Below are 24,491 nucleotides of genomic sequence, written 5' to 3'. Positions count from 1 at the left end.
GTTGCTGTTTATGTTCAAACATAATGAATGAACATTTGAGCACGGTATTAAAGACCAGCACCAGGTTTATCCAATCACATCCCGAAAAAAGTGAGGAGAATGGTGCTTTGCCACGCCACATTCATGTATCTCCTTAAAACAAAAATGTTTGTTTTCAGCAGCTTCTAAGCAATTGCTTGCTTTCATTGAAATAATACTATTTCACAGACAATTCATCTAGATACTATTTCATTTAGGTAGACCACAACAAAATGCGCAAGGTATGTAACACAACAGGCAAATTTAGAGAAACTTCCAGTTCCTTAAAAAGTTCCATTAGAGTTAGCTTACAAGTGCAAAAAAAACTTCACTGTAATTATCCAGCATTCTAAAACTGGCATTTTGAAATCTGCTTTTCTGTAATCTTGCCACACAGACACTGTAAGACGGCTGAAATGTCTACCAGAAAAAATGGGGCAATTCTGGGATTGAACTCTTGATGGATAATAATCAAGGTCACAATTTCAGCCAATTCACCCAGAGGGCAATGAGAAATGGAGGCATGGAACCTTTCTGTAATGATGGTACAGTTGGAAGGAAGATCACCAAAATACTTCCAAATTGCCAGTTTCAGATCAGTGGGTATCTGGGAATAGATTAAATTATTCCTTCTCAATTCTGGAATACAGTACATGGAAAAAGGGAAGCCACAGTAACTTATTAGGACAACAAATATAAATATAAAAACATAAAAAAATTCACATTGCTTTCCTTGTGCTCAGCACAATGCTCTACCTTTGGAACCAGCTGCACGAAGGCAGTTCCATCCACTATCACATACAGAGTATCTCGGAATGTCTTGTCTGAACTGTCCCTTCCTTTTCCTTTTATTCTGCCAAACCAATATACACGGAAGATGGAGAAACGCTCATATAGTTTTCCTTCTTTTCTTCCTCATCATCCTAGGGTACAACCATTCAAAAGGTCGAGTGTTGGAGGTGCTGCTGCCCTGTTGGATTGTCCCTATGGTCGGAGCAGCTCCTTTATCTGAAACACCTGGTACATGTCCTGCAGTTCCTTCTGCCTCCTTCCTGTCTGCTGAAGCCTGCCTGTCTCTGGAAGAGCTTCTTTCTCGGAACCTCCTGAAGGGCGACCTCATTCTCTTTCTACTCTTTGATTCCTGTTCTCTCTCGCCTCTAGCACCTACGACCTCACTCGCGACTGCGCCGCCCGTCAGGCCTGTAATCTGCTGGATTTTCTTTTGCAAATAGACACCACCTATTCCATAGGTATGTGCCACAGTGCTCTTGTGCCTGACCTCACTAGCAAGGGAAGAAGAGCAGGTGGACACATTTGGTGGACTTGAACATTGTGGCCACAATGGTATATCACCTGGTAGAAAAAGGGAGTAAATGTTTAAATGTTAGAAAAATAACTCATCCCGCAACATAAGTATATAAACCTCTGAGGCAATTTTGCTTTCTTGTGACACAAGTTGTCATAAATTCAGTGTGCCTCAGTCAAAGGTTTATTATCCAGTATTATCCGCGGTTAAATATAAATGAAAAACACAATATCTCTTGGGTACTTTTTGGTACTTCCTCTGAAGCTTAGTCTTGAAATCCACATTTTAATAATATCTAATACAAACTATGGAATCTAAAATTCAAACTCTAATGAAAGGTCTCTCAATTTCTGCCTCACTGAATTGATATCTTCGCTTCTTCAGAAGGTGTTGCTGGAATACAATTCCACAACCATAATTACAAATTTAATCCCTGGAGCGAGTGGTCATTATTCAAAATGAACCTTGACATAAGGTACTAACTAGCCTTTTGACCAAGAGGTGCATCACAGAGATGCCTACATATACTAAATTACCAAAACAAATTTTGCCAACAATACTGCTGAAGTAAAGCTACAAATTCACCAAAGTTAATGCTCTTGATATGAAACCACTCATTAATAGAAAGCAAAGGTGCTCACAAAAAAATAGCTAAACCATTCCTTACAGTTCTAAAACACAAAGTGCTATAGAAACTCAGTGGGTCAGAAAACATCCGTGGAAAAAATGAACAGGCAAAATTTTGGGTCAGGAGCCTTTTCAGACTGATTGTGGAAGAGCTGGAAAAAGAGGTGGGCAGGCAGGTGCTAAGTGGATGCAGGTGATAAGTGGATGCAGGTGTAGGGGATTTGACTGGCGTAAATAACAAATACTAGTCGGACAAAAGCAGACAAAAGGATGTCAGATAAGGACAAAAGAGGAACTCCTCCAGAGTCGGGGACAGTTTCTTCCCAGCTGGTATCAGGCAACTGAACCATCCTACCACAGCTAGAGAGCAGTCCTGAACTACTACCTACCTCATTGGAGACCCTAATAGTATCTTTGATTGGACTTTACTGGACTTTATCTTGCACCAAACGTTATTCCCTTACCATGTATCCGTACACTGTGAATGGCTCGACTGTAATCATGTTTTGTCTTTCCACTGACTGGTTCGTAGTACGCAACAAAAGCTTTTCACTGTACCTCTCTCGGTTCATGTGACAATACATAACTAAGACTAAAATGTAAAGCCAGAGGAACGTCAAAAACAAAAATTAAATGAATTTAATTCATGACTTTAGTGTATGAATACACTAATACACATTTAATTTTCTTTTTTGATGTTACACACTAATGTAATATAAGAAATTTTCCAATGATCTTAAGAGTTGATATGGAACACAAGAACGGGGACCCCAGTGAGTTGAAAGGGAGTATTGGAAACATCCCCTGGCAAACCAGGAATAGGATTTCTGAATGGTTGGTTAGCAGATCATCAGTTTTATCATACTTCTATTTTGTTTAATTAGTAAAATAAACTGTCCATTGGTGGTTTGCTGTTATAAAACTTATGCTCCGTGGCTGAAGGTTACCTTTGCGTGGGGAGTTTTGAGGAGAAACGGGAGGGGAGGAGAGTTGTGATGACGCTGTTGACACTGTGTCATCAGTATTCTTCTTGCTTCGATCGGCTTGTACTTCCTCGGACACGACTTTAGTCTTCTTCAAGGCTTGCGGAGAATTGGTACCTAGGGAAATAAAATAAATAAGATTACATTTGAAAAATCAAACAAAAAACCTGTAGATGTAAATTTGAATTAAAAACAAAGTTCTATAGATTCAGGATCAGTTCCTGTGGATTGGAGGATAGCAAATGTTATCCCACTTTTTAAGAAAGGAGGGAGAGAGAAAACGGGTAATTATAGACCAGTTAGTCTGACATCAGTGGTGGGGAAGATGCTGGAGTCAATTATAAAAGACGAAATTGCTGAGCATTTGGATAGCAGTAACGGGATCATTCCGAGTCAGCATGGATTTACGAAGGGGAAATCATGCTTGACAAATCTACTGGAATTTTTTGAGGATGTAACTAGGAAAATTGACAAGGGAGAGTCAGTGGATGTGGTGTACCTCGACTTTCAGAAAGCCTTCGACATAGGAGATTAGTGGGCAAAATTAGGGCACATGGTATTGGGGGTAGGGTACTGACATGGATAGAAAATTGGTTGACAGACAGAAAGCAAAGAGTGGGGATAAATGGGTCCCTTTCGGAATGGCAGGCAGTGACCAGTGGGGTACCGCAAGGTTCGGTGCTGGGACCCCAGCTATTTACGATATACATTAATGACTTAGACGAAGGGATTAAAAGTACCATTAGCAAATTTGCAGATGATACTAAGTTGGGGGGTAGTGTGAATTGTGAGGAAGATGCAATAAGGCTGCAGGGTGACTTGGACAGGTTGTGTGAGTGGGCGGATACATGGCAGATGCAGTTTAATGTAGATAAGTGTGAGGTTATTCACTTTGGAAGTAAGAATAGAAAGGCAGATTATTATCTGAATGGTGTCAAGTTAGGAGGAGGGGGAGTTCAACGAGATCTGGGTGTCCTAGTGCATCAGTCAATGAAAGGAAGCATGCAGGTACAGCAGGCAGTGAAGAAAGCTAATGGAATGTTGGCCTTCGTAACAAGAGGAGTTGAGTATAGGAGCAAAGAGGTCCTTCTACAGTTGTACCGGGCCCTGGTGAGACCGCACCTGGAGTACTGTGTGCAGTTTTGGTCTCCAAATTTGAGGAAGGATATTCTTGCTATGGAGGGCGTGCAGCGTCGGTTCACTAGGTTAATTCCCGGAATGGCGGGGCTGTCGTATGTTGAAAGGCTGGAGCGATTGGGCTTGTATACACTGGAATTTAGAAGGATGAGGGGGGATCTTATTGAAACATATAAGATAATTAGGGGATTGGACACATTAGAGGCAGATAACATGTTCCCAATGTTGGTGGAGTCCAGAACAAGGGGCCACAGTTTAAGAATAAGGGGTAGGCCATTTAGAACGGAGATGAGGAAGAGCTTTTTCAGTCAGAGGGTGGTGAAGGTGTGGAATTCTCTGCCTCAGAAGGCAGTGGAGGCCAGTTCGTTGGATGCTTTCAAGAGAGAGCTGGATAGAGCTCTTAAGGATAGCGGAGTGAGGGGGTATGGGGAGAAGGCAGGAACGGGGTACTGATTGAGAGTGATCAGCCATGATCGCATTGAATGGCGGTGCTGGCTCGAAGGGCTGAATGGCCTACTCCTGCACCTATTGTCTATTGTCTATTGTCTAATAATCAGCAGGTCAGGCAACATACTGTTATGACAGAACAAAGTTATTGCTTCAGGCCTGACAAAGGGTCCTTTCACTAAAACATTAACTCAGTTTTCCTCTCCACAAATCACAGCCTGGTGTACTGAATCTTTCTGGCATATCCTCTTTTAAAAATTATATTAGGGGGCGGCATGGTGGCGCAACATGGTGGCGCAGCGGTAGAGTTGCCATCTTATAGTGCCGGAAACCCAGGTTCGATCCTGACAATGGATGCTGTCAGTATAAGTAAAAAATTGGCGCTAGTGTGTAGGATAGTGTCAGTGTATGGGGATCGCTGGTCATGGTGGGCCGAAGGGCTTGTTTCCACGCTGTATCTCTAAACTAAATTAAATTTGTTTTTTTCCAATTTTTGACTTAAATCCACGTGCATAGTCCCTTCCAGTAAACTCTAGATGACTTAGGGCAGCAGTGAAGCAATGTTCAATGGCAGGAGACAACCATTGAACTCAAACATTATTCTTTGCCGAATAGTTCAGTACGCTCTACATTTTATAAATTAAAGATCAATGCGCAGTAAAAAGACGTTTTATTACATTACCCACCACATTAATTTTCACAACCTCTGCAACTAATCGTGTTCCCAGCACAATGCCTAGCCACAGTTTAGTTTACAGGATGGTTTTCAATGAGCAGATGTTGCTGCGACAAAGCACCAGGAATAAATTAAAGAGCTCACACAATTTTAGTCAGGATTTTAAAATACATTTGGCTTATATTTAGAACGCAAGAATGAAAGGGTTGTGTTTATTTCAGAACAGACCATAGAAACACTACAGTACATAGGCAGCCATTTGGCCCATCATGTCCACACCAGCTCCTATAACAGCAATTAATTGGGTCATCCCTATTCCCCTGCATTTAGTTGCATTTACTGTCATGTGTGCTGAGGAAAATACTCAAAACTGGAACCATATGTTTCTGTAATTTCTCCTGGGATCTTATATCCTTTCCAAAGTTTGATCACCAGAACTGAAAACAATGCTCTGGTTGGTACTCAGTGTTTTATAGGCGTTAAACATAACTTTCCAGCTTTTGTGCTCTCTGCTTCTGTGTGTGATGTTAAGCTTATAAATATCTGAATCTGACACACTTAAAAATATCTAAATCTCACACATTTTATTGCATTTTTCTGCATTTGATTGTCGATTCTGCACTAGATCTGACCAGGCAAATCATCTGAGTGATAATTTCTTAATGTAATTAATCCCAAAGGTGGCAGGCCAGTTCCTCTATATATTTTAAAAAAAAGAAGTTTCAAGTGATTCGACATGTCTCCAAATAGTCTAACAAGCATCTATTTGTTAGATGCATCATGAACCTGATATGGTTATATGAGTATATGTATATATATGAGTCTATATATACACACACACTGAGCTTTTTTTTCTCATTTATATATTGTTAATAGTGTACTATGTTTATATATTCAGATGTGCTGGTGCAAGTAAGAATGTCATTGTTCTATCTGGGACATATACCAATAAAACACTCATGAATCTTAACAAGCAATACCCATTAGAAATGGATAAAATAGTTACCAAATGCCGGGGCTGAGACTTTCTTGCGTGAACTGCTCAAAGCTACTGCTGGCACTTGCAGGGCTTGGCTCATTCGTTGCTGTGCTTGGTGCTTGCCTTGTTGACCAGAGGACCTCGTAATTACCGGGGACATGTCCGAGCTTTTATAGGACCGTCGCTCTCCTAAGTTCTTGCTTACTGTTACAAAAACAAAACTAATTAATAGCAGTCATTGACTCCAAAAAACATCTAGCATTTGTAACTGAAGTTAATTAGCTTGTAACTGAAGTTAATTAATCTCATGCACAAAATGAGAATCAGATATTTCAGGGAAAATGCATCTTTATTTGAACTGTACTGAAAAATAGAACGTTTTCTAGAAATAACATTTTTTTAATATAATGTACACAATCCAGTATAATAACCATTATACTTCTTGTTCCTAACTCAAAATTATTTACTGCTGATTTACGAATTGAACCAATTATATTTTTGAATGTTTTGAGTACAACAGCATTTCTTGGTGGGTTTTCTATTCAAATCAGTAATTATGTAAGTAGAAAATACCTCTTAAATGTATTTTAGTTTTGTATCATGTCCTCTCGGTTGCTTATTCTCAGTTATACATCCGTTGTCAATAAATATACAATTCCCATTACTCTCCAACAATTAATCTTTTTTCCGCAATCAAAATCCATTTAACTTATTTGATTTATTTTCACCACTCAACACTCCATTGCTCCCACAACCACCTGATGGCAGTATGGTCTTGCTACACTTGGCAGCAATTCCAACAGTACTGGCACGTTGCAACAAACTCTTTTTTATTGTTTTCCTATATCACTTATAAAAGATCAGACCACTGAAATTAGCAGTTTAGCTTTTAAGGTCCTGTCTGTAATTTTGAAAGTAAAGATAGTGCAGCATTTTGCAACAAGCTCAATGCTGATTTAAATATATTTTGACATTTCTCCTTTCCCATACCTTGTTTATCCTAACCATACACCTGCTGCAGCTGAGAGGTTGAATAGGCAACCCCGAAGAGTTCCCATCTGTGACAAGCTACTTGGTGACGTGAATAAGCAAAAGCAAGAACTTTCAGGGATTTCAATTTTCCTTTGAGAATAAATGTAGAAACAAAGAACTGCAGATGCTGGCTTATACCAAAGATAGACAGAAAGTGCAGGAGTAACTCAGCTGGTCTGAAGAAGGGTCCCGACCCAAAACGTTACTTATCCTTTTTCTCCAGAGATGCTGCCAGATCAGCTGAGTTACTCCAGCACTTTGTGTGTATCTTTAATCTGGGACTAAACTTTCCATGATTAATACTGCACCATCTTGTGGAAAGGGTTTAATCCTCTGCCACTATACACTCTATATCAACCTCTGTTGTCTATAGCTTATCTATGGTGATGCTGCGTCATTATACAATAAACATAATTATACCCTCTGTAATGAACTCTGATCAATTTTTTAATGTACCTTCCTTTGGCTGAAAGACCAAAAAGAAACAAAGACAGTAAATTTACACATAGCAATTTGATAATGACTGGTACTTTGTTTTGGTGACATCAGTCAAAGGTCAAATGTGCTCTCCTCTTAGTTCAGTAAATTTAGGTGGTTAGGAAGTGAATCATGTAGATTAGTGAAGCTGGTGTACATTCTCCCCCCCCCCCCCACCCCACCCCCCCCCCCCCCCACCTTTGCTGAACTGGAGAACTCGGCCTAGACAGCACCTTGTTATAGCTGAGTTAGGATGGAAAGTAAGGCAGGGATTGCACTCTGGTCGCCATATGAATGGGAATATATCTGATAAAAGGGAAGCTGGAGAGTTGACTTGATTCTTGTGAGATTGCTAACAGTGATTGTATTGGTTACAAATAAATTATAACCTAATTGGCCAAATATCAATGCTAACTGTGGTAGCACAGTGGCACAGCGGTAGAGCTGCTGCCTCACAGCACCAGAGTTGGGCCCTGACTGCAAGTGCTGTCTGTGTGGAGTTTGTAAGTTTTCCTTGTGACCGCTTGGGTTTTCTCGGGTTTTCTCCCACATTTCAAAAACGTGCGGGTTCGTAGGTTAATTGTTTTTTGCAAATTGCCCCTAGAGTGTAGGATGCGATATGTGATAACATAGAACTAGTGTATGGGTGATTGATGGACAGCGTGGATTTGGTGGGCCGATGACCTGGCTCCACACTGTATTCCTCAACTAAATCTAAAATCTTTGATAGTGAGATTCTCTTTCAAAAATAGGATATGAAATCCAGGAAAGGATGGGGAAAAAAACTGCTGTTAATACCTGTGACCTTTGGTTGTTAATGATCCGGATTTAAAAAAAATCCAAAGACCAAATGATGGACACTAGTTGTTGTGTATATACTTCTGAAGGCCTTCAGTATTATCTGAAGCTCTCTGCTTCCCAAACAAAAATAATGTTTAATATCACTAATGATAAAAACTGTTTCAGCTTAAAATGATGTTCATGTAATAAAATGCAGGGATGCTGCTTCATTTAAAATTCAAAGCAGTTAACATCTTTGGAGTTCACTCACATGTGCCATAAGCAGGCTCACATTGAAGTGACATTAATTGAATGTTCTCCTCATTTGTCTCCACGTTTAAGTTTGAGAGATACTGCTTAACCTTCCGAGCCATTTGTGCATCTTCGTAAAGTTTCTTCGCGTTAAGTAGAGAGCTGCGACGCACTCGCTTCTTATGACCCCCACCTTGCACTGAATCCAGCACATTGGAATTTGTGCTGCCTTGACTTAATGACCTGTGCGGAGGGAAGAAAGGGAAATCAAAATGCAGCCAGCCTTTGGCAGCAACTTACAGAAACCAGTGCATGCTGCGAATGGGGAGGACGGGTGTTAGTTCATGGCAGCTGCTGCCACTTCAACAGCATTGCATGCCCACGTTATTAATCAAGAAATATTTATGAGAAACAGGCCTTGTACGTCAGAGAAGAATTATTACAATGAGTTAACAGAAGTCAGGACATGGCTAAAATTTTCAAGTCATGTAGTTTCTCCTGACCATTTTATTAAAGATTTACATTGATAAAATACTATGAGAATTGACAGGAAATTTGCTTTCATTTAGTAAACTGCAGGTGCTATCTGGTGGTTGCTTTAGTTCAATACTCTTAGGATAAATACAAATTTCTATGCACAAACGAGATTCCCGCGATAGTGTTACTGGATGGCAATTGATGGTGGTGGGGAGTGGACAGTGAGCCCCTTGGTGGCAATCCCCTCCCCTGATGCATGCCCCTGGGAAATGGTGCGCAATGTGGACTAGAATGAGAATATTGTTTCCACTCCCTTTTTCATTTTGGTATTCTTAAACTGCAAATTTTTATTTTAAATGCATTTTTTAATCCAATCAGAGAAATTATTGCTTTAAACATCTCAATAACAAAATTATACATGGAGGTGTATTAATTTCGGCATTGCGAGCATTTAAACATTGGAATGCAAGAGCAACAATGCACAGGAAATAAATTGTCATCTCCCTTTCCACAGGGCTACCAGTCTTCATGTTTTTTAAAACTATCATTCTGTTCATTAATAAATCAATTACAGGTTTATTTATGTTTGATATTTGGCATGTTCCTGATTTCAGCGGCAGTTACAACTTAGATTGAAGTTAAATGCTTAGAGACTTGCAGTTGCCCAGTACGGAATTGGCCATCGGTCCACCAGAGCCTCACTGACCTACAAGGCAGGATCTCCCCTACACATGGCTACGTTGACTATCCCTGATCAGTACATGCCTTTCCAAATGTATATAAATCCTGTCTCCAATAATTTTCCTACCAATGACATATTGTTCACAGGTCTGCAGTTATCTGGCTTATCTCTGTTGCCCTTCTTAAATATAATTGTAATAACTATTCTTTAGTCTTCTGGCATCTCACCCGTGACTAATGGAAGATGCAAGAATCTCTATCAAGGTCACAGTTATCTCCTCCCTCGTCTCCCCAGAGGAACCTGGGATAGATCTCTTCCAGCCCTGGGGATTTATCAATCCTTATGCTTATGATGATTTCTAACCTGCTGCAGATTATCTGCATACCCCTCTCTGAACTCACCATCTTCCACCCCTTCTTTTTGAGGAATGCGGATGAAAAGTTTCCACCCCCAGGTCTTTTAGTTCGATTATCCCTTTGGTTCCCAAGGGGACACACTCATCCCTGGCTACCCTCTTGCTCTTTATATAGATAGTCTTGGGATTCTCCTTACCTTATTTCCCATTGATATCTCAACCTCTCTCAATATACCTAAGCCAATAACTATAATTCTTGTTGTATTCAATAATGCACCATTTTCCAGTGTTTCCCCTCGTCTTTTTTCTACTGTAATTAGCTGTTCAATGCCCAATGCTTCACTTTAAACTGTGTAGGAAGGAACTGCAGAAGCTGGTTTAAACCGAAGATAGACACAAAAAGCTGGAGTAACTCAGCGGGACAGGCAGCATCTCTGGACAGAATAAATGGGTGACGTTTCCAATCTGAAGAAGGGTCTCGACCCGAAACACCACCCATTCCATCTCTCCAGAGATGTTGCCTGTTACTCCAGCTTTTTGTGTCTATCATTTTTAAATATTTCATCTGTGTATTGAAAATCCCTCAGTGGTTTAACCCTCTCCACCTATATACCCTTTCATCCATTAAGAAGTCCCATGCTAAAAGTCAAGGCCGACAATCCAGCACCCCATTGACAGATTGCTACTTCACAAGAACCATTAAACTCGGGTTCTGTTTTATTTCTTAGATAGACAAAAAATAAAATCACGTGGCACTCTTGCGAAGTGAATCAGGGAAGTGCAGCAATCCATATTTCCAAACTGACAAATTATCTGGTGATTATCAATGCTTGTGGAAGCCAATGCATAAATTTCCTATGAGATTTCTTACATTACAACAGTGATTACAATTCATTAATACTTGAGCAACTGTGACGTGTTTTCGGATGTTTTCAAAGAGATATCAATATCACTATAGTAATGCCAGTTTTTTTGTCTTATAACTCCTCACTCGATATACTCCTATTTCTCCTTTTGATTTTGTGAAAACTCATTCTAACTCAATTCCCAGCAGTGTTTCTACTTTATCCAAAATCTAATGGTACCATATAAATCAGAAGTATAATTGTTATTGCTAAAGCGGGCAGTGACAATTTCAACCATGTTTCCAGGAATATATTTGTTATTTGTTAACGTTAACTATTGTTAGACAGTATTATAAAAAAACTGATCTGACGATGGGTTATTAATCTGAAAAATCAACTCTTCCCAGATGCTTCCTGACCTTTGAGTATTTTTGGTATTATTTTTATTGTTATTTTGTATCATGTTCTGTGGGAAATTGTAATATTATACTGGATTGGTAATGATCCCCTTATAATTATGAAGAATGCAGTGAATTGGTTAACCTTTAATTAATCATGCTGCACAGAATCTATACCTATCTGATACCAAGTGTCTGAAGTCAGTACATGCTCCATTCCTCACCACAAACACCAACATTCTCATATCAATGGGCCTCCAATTATCCATCACTAATACAATTGCAAAACACAAAATTTACGGAAAAATACTCTACTTGCAAAATAAATGCACAAGCCCAGACAGTCTTAAAACAAAATCATGTTTACCCATAGCTTGTAAACTTTTAAAAGAAATCCATGCATTTTTTGTTGTAAAAGACACTTAGCTGAGATGGTTTAAGAAGTTATTCTGCAATATGACATAATATTTTAAGGGGACAATAGGTGGGTTGGGTATTAGGTTAAGCGAGACATGCTGTTTTACAGGGTGGGCAGTTGTGAGGAGGATGCAGAGCTGGTTACGTGCCAAAACATCAGCACCTGTGCACAGACTACTTACCCCAAACTCCTCCATCTCTTCTTCCTGTAAGTGAGAGCCATGAACATTGAAGCATGTGTCCAGAGAAAAAGGCAGAAAAGACAAACCAGTTCAGAAGAGCAAGAGGATAAGGGGAAGAGTTCAGTACAAGGGAACGGAGAGTGCTTTAAAACTGGCACCACTGATTGACTTAATCATATCAAAGGGGTCTAACGCTATCAGTTCACTTCTGAAGGAATATTAAGAACATACACACAAAATGCTGGAGTAACTCAGCGGGACAGACAGCATCTCTGGAGAGAATGCTCCTTCTCTCCAGAGGTGCTGCCTGATCTGCTGAGTTGCTCCAGCATTTTGTGTCTATCTTCGGTTTAAACCAGCATCTGCAGTTCTTTCCTACACAGTATTCTACTAAAGTTTGATAGTGAGGGTGAGGGGGGGTTATGGAAAAGATGAGCAAAGGGAGGGAGACCCTGGGTGGCCTGGTGTTATTGCAAAAGGAACACATGGGGAGTTTCTGCCCATCATCTACCATTTTGTCTCGGAACTCACCCTCCTTCTCCAAACCTGGGTCCATTTGCCTATCCTCCTCTCCCCTCCCCTTTAATGTTGTTCCAGCTATCTCCAGCCTTTGTCTCAACCATCCATCTCACTTCTAGATACTGGCCATCTTTCCTCCCCCATCACAAACAAGCTGACACATCCCCTTTGCCTCCACAGATACTGTTCTACCCACCAAGTTCTTCTAGCAGTTTATTTTTTGCTCCAGTTTCTGGTGGTCTTTCTGTGGTCTTTTGTGTACTACTGATAACTTGACAATGAAACCATTGAATGATCAAGCCTGTGAATATTCAAGCCTGAAAATTGAATTTTAATGAGGTGAAATAAAATCCCCAAAATAAGCACATTAAAGATCTTATTACGAATCACCTTTTTCTCTCAGCCTTCTAGGTATTACAGTCAGAGATGATGCAGGAATGAAACTGGATTACAGACTACTTCAGATTTTCTGCTCCATCCATTTACTATTTTTGATGGTAATTTTATTTCAGGTTAGTTTCTAGGCTTCTGACTAAACCTGTTCCCTTAAAGTACATTTCAGTCAATTAACCCAAAAAATCTAAATATAATTAACTGAATAATTATTTTGGTTGTTATGTCTTTCAGAAAATTCTGAGCTTATATTGGAATCTTGAAACTACCAGGCACTTGAACACCACGCTAACCTCAGCAACTATGAACCCCTTTCATTGCACTGAGGACTTCAAGTTTATTTTTTACTTGTATTACAGTCATTAATTTATTGAAGTTTAAAAAAATTATATATTAATTATCAGTGTGCATTGCATTTATGGGCCTATTAATCTGCTTCAGGTAAGAATTTCATTGTTCCGTTGTCGCTACAAATGACAACACCTTGAAGCTCTCCGTGCTAAAGTCTCGGCACGGAACAACCTCCTACTCTTCGAACCAGTGCTCTTGCACTCATGTACAGTGCCGCTGAGTACGCCGCCCCAGCATGGTACGGCAGCGCTCAAACTAGCAAGCTAGACGCCTCCCTCAACGACACCATGCGGATCATCATTGACTGCCTACGCCCTACTCTTTCGGATCTCCTGCCGGTGCTCGCAGGTATCGCACCCACCAAGCTTCGCAGAGAGTTCTTCACTCATAGGCTGGTGTGCAGGGCCCCATCGGATACCAAACATCCTTTGCACCACCTCGCCCAGGATTCACAGCAACTGGGCCCTCAACGGCTGTCATCTCGTCACCCTTTCTCCCGTCATGCAGCGACCTCCTTGGCTCCGGTTTCAACATACTAGGAGCATGGAGAACCAGCTGGAAACAGACATCGCGACCTCCTCAATTCACTGTCGCACCGAACACCACAGCCCCACCCGGCTCGGACACGCCCCGCAAAGAGTGGGTCGCCCTGAGCCGGCTCCGCACAGGGGTCGCCCGGTTCAATGCCAACATGCATCGTTGGGGGTTGCGTCCATCAGCAGCCTGCGTTTGTGGAGCAGACCAACAAACAACGCAGCACGTCATTTTCGACTGCATTATCCTCCATCCCCCTGGTGGAGGGGTAGACCTCATGGACCTCGACAACAGCACGTTGCACTGGCTGCAGTGCCTGGAGGGCGTTACATAATTTCTGCTGCCTCAAACGCAAGAAGAGGAAGACAATTAAATACCCTTAACTCTCTATGACTCCTGACTCTCTTGAATCAAAGCAAGATATTCCAACCATTTTTACAACATAATTATTTGGGAAAATTGACATTTACATAAAATGGCCACTTAAAGGGCGAAATTGCCAATAGCCTTGAAACCAATTAAACAAGGAAGAAAGAAAACAAAAGAAGGCATGCAAAATGAATGAAAACATATCATTCCATGCCTCAATCCTGAGGATTAAAATTTGAGATCACTTTGTCAACAGTACTTAAAATTGTGAAATTATTATTTCTCTAAGATTATTTCAATAATATGAGGAATTTAAAAAACAGCATTCCTGTACATCCACCACTGTTTTGCCAAACACAATGCTAACTCAATCATTAAGCTCGCCAATGCAACCACTGTTGTAGGCCAGATTAACAACAACGAGATGAAGTGCAGAAAATAAATCTAGATCCCTGTGTCTCAGTAACAATGTAACCGTTAATGCCAGCCAGACAAAGAGTTGGCTATTGACCTAAGGAAGTGAGGGGGTCAACAATACTCTGTCTCCATGAATGGAGCTGCTGTAGTGATGCTCAACACCTTCAAGTTCCTAGGCATCCATTTCACCAAAACCTAACTTGGGCCCTTCACATTGACACGGTGATTAAAAAAATACATATACCATCTTACATGTCTGAGAAGATTCAGCATATCCATGAGGATTCTCTCGAACCTTTGCAAATACACTGTAGAAAGAATTCTGAGGGGATGTATCTCAGCTTGGTATGGCAACTGCCCTGATCTTGAGCACATGAACCTGCAGAGGGTGGTGAACAGAGCCTGGTCCATTACAGGCTCATCGCTTCCTTCCAGTCAATCTTCATGGGATATTGCATCAGGAACACTGGAAGTATCGGCATGGATGCCTGCCACTATACCCATTTCTCTCTTCCATCTTCTGGGAGAAGATACAGGAACTTGGTCATTCAGGCTGAAGAACACCCTACCGTCAAGCTCCTGAATCAATGACCACTTTTGCACCCCCTTCCCCGTGGTGTGTTTGCTCTTAATTCTATCTTGTTCAGTTATTCTGTTATTGTACTTTTTTTGCTCTTCTCCAAATTGCAGTACAATCTTTTGCAGCATTCTATTGTTTTACATTTGACATTGCATTTTTTGTGGCATTGTCATTATCCTTTCCGTGCGCACTGTTTCCTCTGAGCTTCACGTAAACAGTGCATTTCATTGCACCGTGGTGTACATGATAAACCAATCTGAATCTCCACCAATTACTGCTCAGTTGAGAACAGGATCTCTGCAAGGCAGCAACAAGTTCTAGTTTCACTGAAAAACATTGTAATTGAAGCCAATGTATAAACATCGATTCGAAGCTTCAAATTTCATTAACTTGAACTAGATATATCCAGATGGAAAGAGATGGGGTGATTTATCATGAACCAAGTAAAACTGTCCTGTCACTGATTATATCTTAAGCCAGTTGGTCGTTATTTGCTACTGTTTAAATGAAAATAAAGGTGTACCAATTTATAGGAAAGCAAAGATTGAATAAAGGATGTTTGACTGTAAAATCTTATTTTGCGTTACATTTAGTTGTAAACACTTCAGTCTTTGAAATTGGACATGATCTCTCTCAAAATATATTGAGCAGCCAGCTCTGTGAGGCTTCATTTACAGCACCAATTATTCTTCAGACTTGGATTCTGCTTTATTTTGTTTTATCTTTTCTCTTATATGCTTAATTAATAGCATATTCTAATTTTTTTATTGCTGCCACTCAGTTTAAAAACAAGCCGAGCATTAAAAATCTATGTTTGTTATTCTAAAGACATAACTCTACAGACATCTACAGATTCAAAGCAGTAGAATTAATTGGGTAATGCCAAAGAATACAATCTCTGTGAAATTGCAGTGCAACAAAGTCAATCATTCACAAACCAAACTAGTCCCACTTTTCACGCCAATCTCAACCACTTCACAAAGTAAAAAGTTCCAAACTATGTAGGAAGGAACTGCAGATGCTGGTTTAAATCAAAGATAGACACAAGATGCTGGGGTAACTCAGCATCGGGTATGAAGAAGGGTCTCGACCTGAAACGTCACCCATTCCTTATCTCCAGAGATGCTGCCTGTCCCGCTGAGTTACTCCAGCATTTTGTGCCTAAGTCCCAAACTTTCTCCTTCAATTCAATGGAAGGGCAAGGGAGGGAGGAAATATATATTTTTAATTTGTCACCCATCCTAAGCAGGTGCATGATTACTGCCATTAGTTCTACTTACCTCTACACATTCTGCTTCATTCACATCAACAGAACTGATTTTGCAGAACTGAGCAAAACAGATGGCCAAGTGAAACTGAATGTGTGGAAGTGAGCAAAATTAAATGTAACACACATGCACTGGTTTAAGGCAGCAATTGTGGGTGAATTTCCAAAGACTCTTGCCAGGTTATGGTGGAATGAATTGGCTGCCTTCTGGTATTAGGTTAGGTAGCTCATTTACAAGAGCACCATCACCATTTACTCCATCATATAACATAACATAACATAACAACACTTTATTGTCATTCGGCACAACACCGAACGAAATTTCAGCAGTCACAAAACACAGCAAAAAGAAAAAAAACACAGGACACCCGACCCCAACACAAACATCCATCACAGTGACTCTAAACACCCCCTCACAGTGATGGAGGCAACAAAACTTCCCCTCTCTTCCCCCCGCACCCACGGACAGGCAGCTCGACCCCTACCGAGGCAACCGACACGCACAGCCCCCGCAAGAGGATGGAAGGCCCCGCGGCCGAGCCGCCCCGGGCACCGAAACGTCCCGCGGCCGCACCGGGCGATGTTAAGTCCAGCGGCCGAGCCGCACCGGGCACCGAAACGTCCCGCGGCCGAGCCGCACCGGGCACCGAAACGTCCCGCGGCCGAGCCGCACCGGGCGATGTTAAGTCCCGCAGCCGAGCCGCGCCGGGCACTGAAACGTCCCGCAGCCGAGCCGCACCGGGCACTGAAACGTCCCGCGGCCGAGCCGCACCGGGCGATGTTAAGTCCAGCGGCCGAGCCGCATCGGGCACTGAAACGTCCCGCGGCCGAGCCGCGCTGGCGATGTTAAGTCCAGCGGCCAAGCCGCGCCGGGCACTGAAACGTCCCGCGACTGAGCCGCGCCGGCGATGTTAAGTCCCGCAGCCGAGCCGCGCCGGGCGATGGAAGGCCCCGCGGGCGAGCTGCGCCCCGGGGAAGAGACCTAATAAAGAAAGGTTTCCCCCCGCCCCACCCCACACCCCCACCACACATACACAGCCAAAAACAGAAACAAAAACCATCCCAACACCGACACAAACAAAAAAAAAGAAAAAAAGACAACAGCCGCCAGAGAGCCGCAGCCGTTAGCCCGATTCAACTTTCAACCAGTTGTCCACATGTTTGCAGGTGTTAAATGCAACATAAGTTGACTCATGTACATTCAGTCCCATTCAACCTATGTACTAACACGATGATTTTAAACAGAAGAGCATTTAGTTTCTCATGTTACATCAAGTGGAAGAGAGAAAATAAACATATCTAAAACTGTACTAAACACAGATATGATCAGCTGGCACCCCGTACTATGATTGTTATGACGCTGTATAACTCATTCAACATAATTGCAAGTAGGTAGTGCAACCATCTATAAGGTTTTTTAATGTCAACAATAGTCATATAGAAATCCTTGGTGTTCACAGGCAACAATTTCCAGAATGCTGTAAGTTGTCAAAAAACTTCCCAAGACAAAAATATTTGAGGATTTGCAGTGCTCCAACCATGCTTATATTTTTAAAAAAGAATCCTTATTTGGTTTCTCGACAATCACTGACCTATTCCGGAACATTACAGCAGGATCCATATTAACCGAAGTCATACGGACAACATGTCGAATCTCCTTAGCGATCATCCGCAGTTTCTCAAAATTTGCCAAACCTTCAACCTTCGAGTCATTTCCTTCAAAAAGAAAGGATGAAAATTATTTTTTTTGCCACTTGATGACAATACCAAATTATATCAAAGCTGCATAGGAATGCAAGAACGGAGGTTGACCTTTAGATTATTGAGCCTGTTCTGCAGCTATATAGGCATTCATCAAATGAACTATTGGGAATCAATTTTGCAGACATTGAAGGAATCAGTAAAATATTGACACTTAATTTCAGTACTGATTTCACAATGTCAGAATCAGTTTCTTCTGTTAATAATTAGACCTTTTGTAAAAAATTAATTACCAGACAGATAAGTCACAACTAAGCTAGTGAGAGCAACAAATAACGGTTACCATGTGACATCAGGATATGTCAATTTATATTACTAGCTGCAGGCAACAGCGAAGAGACCACATGCTCACACTGGCGCCAGCTTCAAGCATCAAGGCTCCACATTGAATCTTTTGCTTTTGCTTATATGGGGCCCAGAAAGGAGTAGAGGCCATGTAAAAAGTACATATCAGGTAAGGATAATCATTACTGAGATCACTGCCATCTGGAAACTCGACTGTGAAAATGGTGCAAGTGCACGAATTTTAATTATTAAAAAATTATTAGCATGTTATGTAGGATTTAATAGAAAGAGTATTTTGCTACCTTTCACTTTAAAGATTGAAAACGCTGGTTAACACGTTCATACTGCAGCAAAAATCTACTGCAGACACTAGTAGTGCAGCTGCTGAAATCTGGTGCACACTATAAAATGCTGGAAGAATTCTATGATAGCAGCAAATATGAGGCTAACGATGGGTCGACATTTGAGGTCGAGACCCTGCATCAGGTCTGGGGCTGGAAGAGATATAGCCAGATGTAGAAATGTGGAGGAGAGCGATAGAAGCTGTAGGTGATGGGTGAAACCAGAAGAGGTGGGGAATGATGGATAGATGAAGTCTGGAAAGGGAGGGGGAGATGGAAATGGTAAATAAAGGGAAAGAGATATGAAAATCTGCAAATCCTCAATTGAAAAACTGCACAGATAAATACCAGCACCTGTATTATGCATGACCAAAAGATTATTAATTTTATGTCAAATAAATGAATGATCCAGTAGCAAATTGTAGTCTAATTCATCTTCTCAATTATCTAAAATCCTAAAGAAGTCAAATGCTAATGATCACAAAAAATTGATGTGGTTGAATCTATAGATAACCGAGATCAGAATATTTTAACATATTTAGGATATTACATAATTTAAGAATACTGGTACGTTGAGCTACTGTAAGTCACTGACAACTATGGAAAAATAATGGACTTGTTTTGTGCATTGTATACTACACAAAAAAATAATATTTAGCTTTCCCCAATCCGATATTATGTCACATGTAACTTATGTCAGTCTTACCCCACTGAACAAACATTGTGCAGAAATAATATAATAAATATTATAGCTTTTAGCTTAACCTTCACCCTATTAAATACATTTATACAGCTGTCACAAAAATATATAAATCTGTCAAGTGTCATCTACTTAGATTGACAACTGCTCAGTTTGCATCAATAATGTGAAACACCCGCAGTCTCAGAAAAGGTTGCTTTTTAAATTTAAATTCAACAGCCATGGGTGTTTTCCGGTGCTTGACAGAGTTGTGACTGGTAATCTAACCCTAACTCACTGACTTAACAACAAAACCACACGGTTAGAAAATGAATACGTGACCAGTGGTCTAATCGTCACCCTGAGGATAATGCTACACAAAGGTAGAGGATGCCAATGCAAGAGTTAAACACTTAAAGAGCATGCTGCGAATTATCTACATAAGCAATTCTGACTTTAATAATTCGGAATACCTTCGTGCAGAAAAGTGAGGTCTTTTTTGACTACAGGGAAGAGTGGAATGATGGGCGGCTGCAGACTCTGACTGCTGAGAACGTTCCTGTATTTTGCCATGTTTCTCGAGGGATCAAAGAGATCTTGAAGGTCTCGTAGCAGCTTTTCATACTTGCTTGGAAGTTTTTCCCAAGTGCCTCTCAGACGTGCAATTGGCGCAAGGTTTAGCCCACTGAAACGGAGGAAATTTTAAAGATATTAATTACATCTGAAGCTATTTTAATTGTTGAAATATAGTGGCATCCAATAAACACACATTTAACAACAATTATACGGACATTAACAATCAGAGATTGATTATTTTCAAAGTACGACATTGTATTTATTGCGCAAACATAAGTCTTTTGGTCAAACAAGCCCATTCCAGTGTTTACACTCTATATAAGTGTTTCCCCCATCTTCTTCATCGCTATATCTTTACTTTTTCCTTTATATTCATTTGGCTATGCATAAATGCATCCATGCTCATCCTGCACATACAAGGGGCACTAAGTTTCATGATCACATTGAATGGTGGTGCTGGCTCGAAGGGCCGAATGGCCTACTCCTGCACCTATTGTCTATTGTCTAGTAATAAAGTTTTCCCTGAAGTTCCTTTTGGAGTAGGGGTAACTTAGTTATTGCCATTGTTTCTTTTAATGGCCTGCTAAGTAAAAAACTTTTCAGGCACATCTTCACCAACCCTTGCACATCTTTGACCTGTCAGACTGCCCATCAGCTTGGTCTTTCTGAGACAATAATCCTTAAACCTGTTCATCTTTTCCAGATTAGCATTTTCAGTTTTACTACTTTAGTATACATTACACCTTTTCCTTTATCCTTTCCACGCCAGAGAACAAAACTGTTAAATGCACTCCAAGCATGGTCATATCAAGGTTTAATGCACGTTTCACTTAGTATCTGTGCTTATTGATTCTAATCCATGTAAAATTAGCTTAATTATTTGATTACCTTTTCTCTAGAATAACTTTATTTATGTCCAGCATTGTTTTTTGTGAAGACGCAAGAATCTACGGATGCTGGAATCTTGTGCAAAAATAAACAAAAGGCTGGAGGAACTCTGCAGGTCAGGCAGCATCTGTGTAAGGAATGGACAGATGATGCTTCGGGTCTGGACCCTTCTTCAGATAGATGAGTGTTTTTAGTAATTTGTGCATCTGCTCCATTGATCCCTCTATTCCTTTACACTATTTCGACACATTTTCCAGGGTGTATGCAGCCTCATGCCCATCAAAACAGCTCATTTTCCTGAAAGGAAATGTTTGCCAACTACATGCTATTCTGATCCCTTAACAATACCTTGCTTTTACAGACCTCTGAATTGCTACGGAGGACGATGTCTCTGGAAATGTTGTGCTACAATGCTGAGAACTGCGTCCGATACACTGTCTTTCCCTTTTCTTCTACCTATTCTACTTGAGCTTGACTTGATTGTATTAATGTATAGTATTATCGGATTTGATTCGATTACATGCCAAACAAAACTTTTCACTGTACCTTGCTACATAATAAACCTGAACAGTTTTGAAATTGTATTTTGAATACCTATGACCAGGTGTTTGTGAAAATGAAGAACACGAAACCCCCAGATCTGATCTTTCTGCAATAACACCTCCCACATATTTTCAGTCTGAGTACACATGAATATTACAGCGGATTTAATAGTCATAACTAATTAGTTTTCCAAAAAATGTATGTATTCATCCTCAGAATTTGACTAATATTATCAAAACCTGCTTTAATTGTGAGTCCGTAGACGTTCTAATTTGGTACAATGGAGAAGATATAAAGTAATGTTACTGAGATCTCTTCACAGGCAGTAAAGAGTGTAACACCACAAAGCAATTTTAAAAACCTGCAGATGGGGAGACGAGGAGAGAGAACGAGAGAGAGTAAACAAGAGAGCGAGAAAAACAAGAGAGAGAAAAACAAGAGAGAGAGAAAAACGAGAGAAAATGAGCGGGAGAGAAAACACGACCAAGAGAAAAACATGAGAACAAACACAAGAGAGAGTAAAAGAGAGAAAACATGAGAGTAAGAAAATGTGTGAGAGAAAAGGAAATAAAAGTTATGAAATGTATGCCAGACATGTTAGAGAGAATAGAAACTTGAAGAATGCAAGAAAGGCCTCAGAAGATTGGGTAATATGCTTACGGAGAATGAGAAAAGCATAGTTAATATTACTGATGGGTATTCTTGCAACATCACTGGTCTTCATACAGAGAAACTGCACTTGTTTTCTCCCTTTTCCATTTCTGATAATGGGTCTTCAATCTGGAATCTGGAAACTATTTCCCTTTCCACAGGTACTATCTGACTTGCTGAGTGTTTCCAGCATTTTATTTTTATTTCACTCACTCAGCAGGTCAGACAATGTCTGTGGGTACAGAACCAGAATTAATGTCACATGTGGACAAAAGGAACTGCAGTTGCTGATTTACAAAAAAAAAGGCAGTGCTGGAGAAACTCAGCATCTGTGGGGAACATGGACAGGCAACGTTTCGGGTCTGAAGAAGGGTCTCGAAGAACACGGCATGTAGCAGGTAACTTACTATCACATGAAAAGTCACAATGTTCGGAGTAACAGCGAGTCAGGCTTCTCTGGAGGGGGAAGAAAGCTGGAAGAGGTGAGGGCAGAATAAACTCCACCACAATCAGTCTGAAGGGTCCTGACTCAAAACAACACCAATCCATGTCCAGAGACATTGGCTGACCACTGAGTTATACCAGCACTTTGTGTGTTTTAATGTTTCATATCATGACACAAGAATGCTGATAGACACAAAAAGGTTAGAGCCAGAGCACGAAATAAGACAATTTGAAGAGAAAGCACATATTGAAGGATGTTGGTTGACCATATGAGCCTTTAGCTCAACCACTCAATCTCTATTTCCTCGAATTATTTTAATGACAGTCTTCTCTATTGCATATTTTTCTCAATTCGAGCTCATCCTTCCATTTGTTAATGAGCACAGTCTTGTTGAATCATCACTGATCTTAGAATCATAGAAAGGTACACAACAGAAACAGGCTTTTTGGTCCATCTTTGCCATGTGATGTCTATCGGTGCTAATTCCATTTTAAATGTAATTGTATCTGCTTCCACCAACGCCTCTTCCACCAACGCCTCTGCACACCATCAGTTTTCAATTTATTTCCAATCTACTCTGCTTACCTATTTTTTGCTACCAGTGGACAACTTCACATTTTTTCACATCATATTCCTTCTGTTAAATCCTCACCTATCCAGTTGCCCTTGAAGCCTCTCTGTATCTTCCTCAAAAAATCACACACATGTCCAGCTTTGTTTTATCAGCAAACTTGGATATATTGTAATTGATTTGCTCAACCAAATGATTGATATGCATTGCAAACAATTGAGAACCTGAAAACTCCCAACCCAAAAATACTCTTTTAATCCAATCTCTTTTCTGTTAAACAATTTTCAATTCACACCCAACCCTATGTTCCTTAATATGTTTTCATTATCTTATGAATAAGACTACATGACTGCTTATGATTCTAAGATCAGTGATGATTCAACAAGACTGTGCTGCTCAACAAGACTGCTTACAAGTTTCAGTGGCAATGTTAGTTCCTAATTTTGCAACAATTGGTGGTGGAATATTTGGAATGAGGAAGCGGAGGAAGCAGGTACAATTACAAATGATTCAATGACATTTGGACAGGAACATGGATAGGAATTCTAAGACTGTGCTGCTGAACAAGACTGCTTACAAGTTTCAGTGGCAATGTTAGTTCCTAATTTTGCAACAATTGGTGGTGGAATATTTGGAACAAGGAAGCGGAGGAAGCAGGTACAATTACAAATGATTCAATGACATTTGTACAGGGACATGGATAGGAAAGGTTTACAGCGATACTGGACTAACTCAGGTAGGCACTTTGGTAAGCATGGACGAGTTGGTCCGAAGGACCTGCTTCCATGCTGTATAATTCTATGACTAATTAAATCAAACCTTTGTTTTGGGAAAGGCTTGTAAAATAAATGTTCACTAACTAGGGAGGGCAATACCTTCTCTTATAACCCCTCACCCTATCACACTGGAGATACGAACATTGTACACTTTGTTGTGTTTTGATGCAGAAAATGTGCTTAAAAATGTACTTAGAAATGTCACCTTATGGTAAGGACAGAAATCATTAAAATTCGGTTAAACGATCTTAATAGATTCTGTTAAGGATCCTTCTGGTTGCAGTGATAACAATTTTAACTTTTACCCTCATTTCAGACCCATTCATTACAATGAAATAGCAGTGTCTGTTAAAAGTGAATGTTTAATTTAATTTAGTTTTGCTCAGCAGATTAATAACTGAAATAGTGAAAACAATTACAATGTTTGTGCTTTAATGTAATCTTTAATTTTGAAGCTAACATCGATTTTTCCTTC

General features: G+C 40.4%; 1 protein-coding gene across 10 annotated transcripts in view; it reads right to left on the bottom strand.

Annotated features, from left to right (window-relative positions):
* LOC144600025 (rap guanine nucleotide exchange factor 6-like) overlaps positions 1-24,491 on the bottom strand; it is a 246,711-nt gene that overhangs the window by 18,111 nt on the left and 204,109 nt on the right. For 7 of the 10 annotated variants that reach the window (XM_078411350.1, XM_078411351.1, XM_078411353.1 and 4 more), the window contains 6 exons: positions 20,040-20,251; positions 18,093-18,216; positions 12,071-12,094; positions 8,734-8,957; positions 6,201-6,377; positions 2,899-3,051 (listed from right to left, as the gene is read on the bottom strand). In XM_078411350.1, coding sequence (XP_078267476.1) covers positions 2,899-3,051; positions 6,201-6,377; positions 8,734-8,957; positions 12,071-12,094; positions 18,093-18,216; positions 20,040-20,251 — 914 coding nt within the window. Of the gene's footprint in view, positions 1-1,254; positions 1,372-2,898; positions 3,052-6,200; positions 6,378-8,733; positions 8,958-12,070; positions 12,095-18,092; positions 18,217-20,039; positions 20,252-24,491 lie in introns of all 10 variants that reach the window. The other 3 variants (XM_078411354.1, XM_078411355.1, XM_078411361.1) reach the window with 2 other exon arrangements.

The sequence above is a fragment of the Rhinoraja longicauda genome, chromosome 14 (assembly GCF_053455715.1).
Source record: "Rhinoraja longicauda isolate Sanriku21f chromosome 14, sRhiLon1.1, whole genome shotgun sequence".
Lineage (NCBI taxonomy): Eukaryota > Metazoa > Chordata > Chondrichthyes > Rajiformes > Arhynchobatidae > Rhinoraja > Rhinoraja longicauda.
This window is presented reverse-complemented; position numbering and strand designations above follow the sequence as displayed.